General features: G+C 33.1%; 1 protein-coding gene across 1 annotated transcript; it reads right to left on the bottom strand.

Moving 5' to 3' along the window:
• Window positions 1-6,076: 6,076 nt before the first annotated feature.
• Window positions 6,077-8,599, bottom strand: LOC125867664 (glucan endo-1,3-beta-glucosidase 5-like). The gene is made up of 2 exons (XM_049548222.1): window positions 7,999-8,599; window positions 6,077-7,273 (listed from the first exon to the last, which is right to left on the bottom strand). Exons 1-2 carry the CDS (start codon window positions 8,361-8,363, stop codon window positions 6,157-6,159), a joined length of 1,482 nt encoding a protein of 493 aa, XP_049404179.1. The 5' UTR covers window positions 8,364-8,599; the 3' UTR covers window positions 6,077-6,156.
• Between the last annotated feature and the right edge of the window lie 892 nt (window positions 8,600-9,491).

The following is a 9,491-nucleotide window of genomic DNA, read 5'->3' as shown; positions in this document are numbered from 1 at the left end:
TATATATATATTAACTAGTATATGTTTGTTTTTCCGCGTAATTTTCCCTATTTTATATCACATAGAACTCATGTGTATGCTTGTTCAGCTTTATACAAGTTTAACTATCAACTACGGGGGGAAGTCGCACTTTAACTTCTTGCCTTGACTTAGGCCTCACATCGATCATTCTGTCCACTAAACTCATCAATCAACCTTGACCTTGATTCTCACCACGTACTCCAACTCTATCTATTAATGAAGACGTTTTATCTAATGAAGCAGGAAGAAGACTAGGAAAGAAGTATGCTAAGGATCATAATATCTTTGTGAACCTGAAACATGAAATTGCAGCTTTTATCTGGAATATTCGAAAAATTCATTCAATTCCACTTGGGTTCTTTTTCACCTGGTATTTTATGGTCTATGCGCATATAAGTTTATTTAGCATTAGATTTATAATAAAATGTAATAATTAATAAATTAATTAAAAAAATTACAAAGATGAATTAAAATAATTCTTTATCAATCATATAACAATTACTTTTTCCGAAATATAGTGTTTTATAAAAGGCAAAATATCTCAATTCTTGAGTTTCTCAATTTACTTGGACACTATTTTAGTTGTTATCAATCTCTAATTAATAGTATTAATCTCTTATTTTAGTTTCTCTTTCCTCCAAATTTTTTTTCTAAAAATTTTTTGGTGCTTTGAGAAATTGATATCATTTTTGGTTTTTTAATTTGATAATCGTTTTTTAAATAAGTATTCTTATTTATTGAAGTTATTTTATTTTTGAAATTTCCCCTAAATATTCTCACACAACTTTCTCCCTTAATATACCAACGATATTTTTTTCTTTTAATTTTTTTCATACACGTACTTTTTCTTCTTCCCTGTTTCTTTTCAATCCAAACTTTATGCTTTCATCCACGATTTTAAATTATTCTTTATAGGGAAAATGGTGTAAAATAACAAATTATTAAGTAAAATTAAATGTTATAACTATAGTTTCATTTAATTCTACTCCGTAGCAAACATTTTTCCATTCACCTCTCTCCCCTGATTTCTCGCTCGCCACTCTCCTGATCTCGCTCGCCACTCTCTCTCTCTCTCTCCTCTCTCACTTCATACAAACACAAATGTATAAAATATGTTTGTGTTTGTATAAAGCGAGAGAAAATTGTATATATACATATCTTTTCGTTCACCTCTCTCCCCAGATATCTCGCTCGCCATTCTCTCTCTCCCGCCTCTCTCACTTTATACAAACACAAATGTATAAAATATATTTGTGTTTGTATAAAGCGATAGAAAATTGTATATATATACATATCTTTTCGTTCGCCTCTCTCCCCAGATATCTCGCTCGCCATTCTCTCTCTCTCACCTCTCTCACTTTATACAAACACAAATGTATAAACTGTGTTCGTGTTTGTATAAAGCGAGAGAAAATTGTATATACAAATACTTATTTTTCGTCCTATACACTTATAATTATACAATACAGATCTTTTCCTGCTCAGTTCTCTTTTGCCTTCTCTCTTCTTCGCTTTATACAAACACAGATTATACAAAAAAAAATACTTTCTTATTTGTATACAGATTTCAAATATATACTTATACAATTGATTCTTTTGTATAAGTATACCGAAATATACATATTAATAGACATATCAAACATAAAATTTGTTATGGAGCACAATTATGCAAACTATAGCTATATCATACAAATATGATTTGCATCTTTGCTAAATCAAAAATTTACTCTTTTTTATATATATAAATTTTGAAAAGTTGGCCTTACCATCTAGACACCTTCTCTAGATTTAAGTTGGCTCCATAAACACATTCATCTGGAATTGCCACATAGAATGTCATGTAAGATGTGAATTGTCATATAAAATATTGTATAAGACGCTTGTGTCTATTTGTTCAATTTTATACAAGTTTAAGTGTCTACTTATACACATCAAAAATTGAAAGATATAAATGTCTGTCAAAGCCAAATTAAAGTAGAGTGTCAATATGGACTTAACCCGTGATTTTAATAAAGCTAAACTAAGATTTTTGAAGCCCAATTAAGAAAATGACTTTTTGTGAATCATAATAGAACATATATGTTATAGCTAGATATATATATATATTATATAAAAGTATCCTCCTAAACTTATATACCTTAAGTTTCAAGAAGATACTTTAACTTTGTCGGGACTATGGTAGGTGGCTGAAAAGGCAAATATTAATACTAGTTCATAGTTATTTAGGGGGAAAACAAGACATCTGCAAAGTTAAATAATTATTTTCTTGATAATAAGATCGATACAAATTCAGGAAGGTAATTATATGTTTTATCATCTTCCAATTATTTTATCAATAGAAATCGTGTATGCGTGTTATACCTAAAATGAGATCACATCAAAATAAGAACTAAAATTAAATTCTACTACTAAATGTACACATTAAACCAGTAATAAAGATGAATACGTATTATTCCCCAATAAAACCATCAGAAGCAAGTTTACCCTCAATATTATCGAAATATCATAAACTATATTAGGATCTAGAATCCAACTTTATTTCCAACCCCTACCCCACCACACTAATCATGTTACTCATGTATACAATTAATTGTTTGAGTTAATTGTAACTGTTAACTAATTAGTTAGAGAGTTAGTCTGTTAGCCAATTGGCATGTAATGGTAGTTAGTAGATTGAGTATAGTGACTGCTTTTAGTTTCTTCTTTAGATGCAATTGATGTTTATTCTGGAAAAAAAAACTTCCATATTTTTAGCCAAATAGATGTTTTGGCCAAAAATAATGGATTTTTTTAAGCTTATATACCACTAGGCAATATCCTAGTGGGTAACATAAAAATCAGCTCCAACTTGCAACAACAACATACACAATGTAGTCCCACACAATGACATCTCGAAAGGGTAGAGCATATGCAAAAGCCTATTTTCGATAGACCCTCGACTCAAGACAAAAAACAACCTAGAAAAAGACATAATGGAAGTACGAGAGAATGAACTTGCAAGAATCAGTAAAAACAAGTAGATCTTAAATTGATAGCACAAAGAGGTGTAGCCTAACATAGAAAATGATCTAATCAAAATAACCATAGGGGTCTTTACTCCATTCATCATGTTATGGAGCGATTTAAAAAGTAGCTAACTCTCTCTTCCTAAAATATTGATGCATCTTTGGAGACTTAGCAATGCAAGTAACTTTGAGATGTCAAAATGGACAACATATAGTTAAAGAAACAGAGGTGTTGTCTACTAGAATTCAAAAGCATCCACGAAAATAGTAAAGCTAACGGGGTTTAAACTGAATTGTATCAGAAACACAGAAGCAAAACATCATATCCCGGATGGAGTAAGACAAAAGAAATACTCTAAACTATCTAAGTCCTCCGATAAGCATTTGAGATTTGAAAGTTGTCCCCCATGACAGTCTTGAGCGAGTAAAAGCTTGGAATGTATCTAGCCGCTTCAGTGCCACTACCATACACATTGACCACGTTCCTAAATATCTGCTCTTTTGGGTTGTAAGAAACTAGTTGCAGATAAGTTCGCTTTGCATCAAGATTTCCCCATCTTTCCAAATTATGATTGGTATTAATATGTGACGACCAGCGATACCAGGCAGAGTAACTGAAATGTGATCTCTAGTCCAAGATCCAGCTATCCCATACTCTTTCATCCACCATATATCCATATAATGAAAAGATCTACTAACAGACAAACATAGACAATTCCCCAACTCCGTGACCGCTAGCATCGAGTACAAGGATGGAGATTTAAACCAGATGGAGCTGGCAGAGACTTCACTTCTTCTGTCGCGATATTAAAGGAGTAAATACTGGCCCTATTTTGAAGATTTTCACCATCCAGCCAATGAGTAGTACCATTGACAGTAGCATTGTTAAGCTTTCCCCGTACAGGTTTTGGAGCTTTGCCCACATTCCTCCAATTTCTCTCATCAACTCCAAGAGTATAAACCTCCAATTCAGTTACGTCTGGACGACCCCTAAACTTCCTAGTTACTAATCTCAATACTTTATACTGTCCAGAGGCCTCACTAAAGCAAGCAAAATCCATAATGAATATGACGAATTCTTTTCTCCCATTCAGGCAATTTAACCTTGAAATACTCACCCAAAAGAGGGTTGCTAATGCAAACCGAATGATTTACCACTAATATATATGTTTCTTTTTTATAAATCAATTTTTAAATTTAACTTCCACGTGATATGTTTAAGATCACAAGATTAAAAATTATTTTGGTATATATAAATATATATCTTTAGTTTAAGATCATAAAAAATAAAACTTTTTTCATTAAAAAGAAAGAAATAACTTGAATCTCAAATCTAAAAAAATAATTAAAATTTAGGCCTCCAATTTATTTTTGGCTTTAGGCCACTAATTAGCTTGAGCCGCCACTGGAGAAGTATAGTCATAATCTGCTCCAAGTTCAAGCAGATAACGGACAGAATAATTTTTTGAAAGGAAAATGCAAGGAAATTTACGCGGTCTGGCGTCATACATGTTGACAAATAAAGGATCAGAAGTTATGAGCTTATACCAACGTTTGCAAACAAACTTACATCGGAAAATCATCTTGATTGGCAATTTTGTGAGTATTTCCACCATAATCGCAGCCGGCAAATCCATAATTGTAACTTCATTGATTCTTCTTTGTCTGCAATCACAATTCAAACTTAGCCTTGAGTCTGAGACACTAATAGGAACATCGAAAAGCTCCAGTTCCATTTTTTTTCTCTGATTGAACGAATCCCCAATTTCTAGGACTTTGGCGCGAAAACAAGGAAATGGTGGATTCCAACTTTGAAATTCGTTTTTCTAACTAAGTCTACTTCTTATTTTATAGAGTTAGTTAGTCTGTTAGCCAATTGGCATGTAGTGGTAGTTAGTAGATGAGTTATTTATATACTCGAGTCGAGTCTGTTACCTGATTTTTCCTTATAGACGATATTCTTAGTACATATGTCTCATTTCGACTATTTATTTGGTGTGCGATATGTCATAACAAGAACTCTTGTTGTAGCTATTAATAGAGTGTGATATACAATTGTCGAGTTTTTGGCTAAAATAAGTATGAGCTAAACTTAAAGTACATCCTTCTGTTATGTAAGTGAACAAAAAAATCCTTAAACTATCCAAAAAGTTGCAAGGTTCATCCTTCTGTATATTTTTTAAAACACTCACGCCACCAACAAAAAATTAAATATGTCAAGTCGAATGAATATATGTACATATGGTTAAGCTAGTCAAGTGATTTTTATTTTTTTTTAGAAATTGAGGATTTAAATCATATCCAGACAAAATATATTCAAATTCTAAATATTCTTGTAAAAATATGGGCAAATACTACTCCAACTTCAAATTTTTCGAATACAATAATTATTTATTTTATTTTCATAACTAAACGCCCACGTAATTTCACTAAATTTCTAATATTTATGTACATTGAATAAAATGCGAATTGCATTGTATATATAGTACATGCGCCCTAAATATTTTATCAAAGAAAATCCCTAAATAGTTCGACGTAATACTTTTAAAATAATTTTTTTACATAATCTTTCTAACCATCGGAACCTACTGTATAAATATTTCAAAACTTATGTGTTGTTGCAAGTCAATTTACTTGATGATGCAAAAAGCATATAAACTGACAACACGCAAAAATTAAATTCCGAGAATGAAAGATTCATTTCCTATCCATATCCTTATTCTTTTTAGGTAACTTTGATCTTCTCGTCGTGGAAAGACATGACCAAATTAAAAAAAAATTATTGGTTCAATCAGTTTCTTAACAAAAATAGATTGAAGGATGATTCTTGTTATTTTTTGTATAGTATAAGGATGTTTTTTGCTCACTTAGATAATATAAGGATATACATTAATTAGATTTGAGTCACAGTTGAGGGAGAAAACAAATTATTTCACCTTTGTAGTAATTTTTTTGGTACTCCAAGCTCTCATGGAATGTCTACTCTAAATGCAAAAAGAAGTACTAACGTAATTGTTAGCTGACGTAAGATAAGGGTCATGTTAGAAATACGAATGCTTAGAATATGAATGCTGTAAAAAATACCTGTATTGTGCTACTAGTTAATTACATCAAAATCATCATGACCTGTCTAAGAAACAAGCAGCAAAACTACTAGAAATCCTTGTAGAACAGCCAGTATAATATACACTAAGTTCTTGTGCAACAACATAACTTTACGACCATCAGCAATCATGAGAGGGAAATGGCACTTGTCGTCAGATGGATCGTTATGAGTTACCATAGCCAAGCCTTGAAAATCACAGTCCAAACTGTTCTGGTTATTGAATTGATAATACATATTGAAAGCATACGATGTATTTCCTCGTTCACTCAGATGATTACAAGAAGAACCATAGCCCAATGCAGTACAATCAGAACGACTACACGCGTAGTCAACACTGTTTGCCAAGTAAATTTGTGCATCTTTTGGTAAGTGTGGCTTTAGTACACACCACTTTTTATGCATATAAGTTACGCCTTCTACTGCAGCGAGTGGCTTTTCAGATAAATCTAGCTCATATTTGGGCTGACCATCAAACTCGAATATTCCCCAATGCCTCTCAAAGTTACCAGGAGCAATGCTTTTAGTATTCTCATCAATCAGGCTGAACAAGTAAACGTCGATTTTCCCCTTCCTTGCAGGGGTTCCTTCTCCACTTAAAGCATGTTGAACCAACCCTTGGTTAAATCTCTTTGCATTTTCAATATTCGCGTGTTTGTTTCCATCTGTAGGCCATCCTACTTCTCCGACTATGATTTTCATGTTGGGAAAGCCAGCTTTCTTCAAAGACCAAGCAAGAGTATCGAAATTGGCATCAAACACGTTAGTATAAAGATTATCACCATCTTTCATAGGCTTGTTTGATCCATTAAAGAAGGCATACTCAAATGGGAAGTAATTGTTTGCATAGAGACTGAGGAAAGGGTAAATGTTAACCACAAACGGTGCATCATTTGTGTCGAGATATTGAACAATTTGAATGGCTAAATCGCGTATTTCTGGCCTGAAATCGCCTGCTGAAGGGACAGGATTCGAGTCAGGGGAGTAGTAAATGTCCGCGTTTAAAGGAACAACTGCTTTCACCTCTGGCCCTAATCCAGCATGGTTGATGGCTTCTTGAACATTTCGCAGAGCTGGAAAAGTGGAATGTAGATAAGTTCCATTGTATGTTTGAAGAAAAGGCTCATTTCCTACTGCTACATACCTGCATTATTAAGAATAATTCGTGAGGAATCTCAGTAGCTTAGTTGGTTGGCGGGGGCATATCTAGAATTTAAATGGATGTACCATTATCTTTAAGATAAATGTTAGATTTCGGTTTTTGGTTTGGATCAATTTTTAACCAAATCATGAACACCTAGTGTGTGTGGAAGGGGAGGGGACGCATAGGCGTATCTAGAATTTAAAAGGATGGAAATCACCACTACCTTTAAGATAGATGTTTAATTTGATTATATAATTTTTTACGGTTACAAAAGTAAATCATCATTCATATTACTATTTCACTCGACATAAAGTTTTTTCAAAACAACTGGCCAGGCGCCATAAGGCCTCAATATCCATGGGCTAACACACATGAAAAAACAAAAAAATCGCCTAATTCATATAAACTAGCTCCTAAATGTAAATATATGCCACAATAAAATGGTGAAATTATACGTAATGTTCTCCCAACTCATACAATTATCATCATAAAGTTTTTTCAGAATAACCGGCCAAACGCCATTTTACCCTTAATATTAATTGTTCTTTAAGTAAACAATATTAGTTACATATTTTTGTACTTTTAAGTTCACGTGATGAAAACAACTAAGAAGAGGACAAGTCTTGAGAGGGGACCATGGGTTCACGTGAACCATGGCCTCTAAAGAAAGTAAAAAAATTGACTATATCCATGCAAGAAGTGAAACATGTTGGACTTAAATTAACCTGATTTTGACTCCATGAGTGTAAGCATAAGCAGAAACATTGGCATCAATCCAAGAAGCTGCCATTCCAGGGTTAGTGCTCATATCTTGTAACATATAATTAGGAATTGCAAGCATCACTTCAATATCACTACCTATTAAAGCACTCAAAATCTTGTCATCTGCTTCAAATAATTTTACTTTGTCAAATCCATTTTCTTTAAGCATCCTCACTACACTCTCTGCTGCCAACTGATGAGATGCCATAGTACCCCAGTTCACTCCAACACTCGAACATCTCCACACCATTGTTATGAACACTAAGGCTACAATTCCAAGAATCAAAATATGCCTACAACTTACACCACTCATCATCATCATCATCATTTACTTCTGAGGAATATACGCATACAGACGTTGAAGATGAAGATGAAGATGAACAAACAAGAGCAGATAGAAGCAAGAAAAGAGAATGACAAGATGTCATGAGAGAAAATCCATATCTAAATTAGTAGCCTGGGGAAAAAGCCATCTTGCACTTTCAAAAGTTATAAGATTGAAATATATATATCTTTTTCTTTTAATAGTAGTATTTTATATTACTTTTTTCCTTTTTTGGAGGGACAATGGAGGGGAAAGAGAAGAATTTGATAAGAATCTACACTTTATATCAATGAAGATTATATCACTCAAAACTTTAGTTTGTTAGTCTGTGCTTATGTGTTTTGTTTAGTTTTATATGGCTCTGTATAATGTATTATTTCCTTAACAATCAAAGTGGAATTTAGCATACTTGAGCCATAAGCAAGTGTTAACACTAAGGACTAGCAATAAAAGTCTAGACTTATATTAATAAATAAAAATAACTATGTTATCACTTCCATTATTTTTTTTCTAAAGCCAGCTTTTGCAAACCTCAACTAATTTCATTCCACGAGATACATGTCACCTCCCACCAGCAACAATTATCAAATACCTCTATCCACCAAGACTAGGACAGATAAGAAGAATCAATCACCTAGTATTTTTTAACATAAAATGATGACAAATGTGTGACTTAGTGGGGCAAAATAAAATAAAGTTAGAGAAAAGATACGACCCCAGAAAAGTTGAAGAGGTAATTGACTCTTTTCTGTAAGGATATTGAAAAGAATCATCGGCAGTGCCCTACTTTCCAACCAAAATCTACGTGTTTCAAAGCTTATGCAACCTTTCTCATTGTTTTTTACACTGCTTTTTCATCAAAAGTTACAAGCTTTTTGTAGCTTTTGATATTCAGAAAAAGTTGGCTCAAGAGTCTGGTGCAATTCCTATTCAAGCAGATATACATCTTGCAAAAGATATAATTCCTCCGTCAACATCCACAAGTACTGACTGTGTTGTCCATAAACGATAACTATCATGGAGGTTGGTGACTTCCCTTGCACATATAGAGTAGAGTACCTATAACGTCAGCTCAAGTTGCGATGCCAACGTCATAAGTTGTGGGAGTGATGGGCTGTGTTCACACAGACT

This window comes from Solanum stenotomum, chromosome 6 (genome assembly GCF_019186545.1).
Source record: "Solanum stenotomum isolate F172 chromosome 6, ASM1918654v1, whole genome shotgun sequence".
NCBI lineage: Eukaryota > Viridiplantae > Streptophyta > Magnoliopsida > Solanales > Solanaceae > Solanum > Solanum stenotomum.
Note: the sequence above shows the minus strand (reverse complement) of the source record. Positions and strands in the feature narration are given on the sequence as shown.

Excerpts from the sequence above, each read along its gene's own strand:
- LOC125867664 (XM_049548222.1), bottom strand. The coding sequence starts at position 8,363 with ATGATGATGATGATGATGAGTGGTGTAAGTTGTAGGCATATTTTGATT. Across the intron at positions 7,274-7,998 it reads ACTCATGGAGTCAAAATCAG|GTATGTAGCAGTAGGAAATG; the intron begins GTTAATTTAAGT and ends TTAATAATGCAG.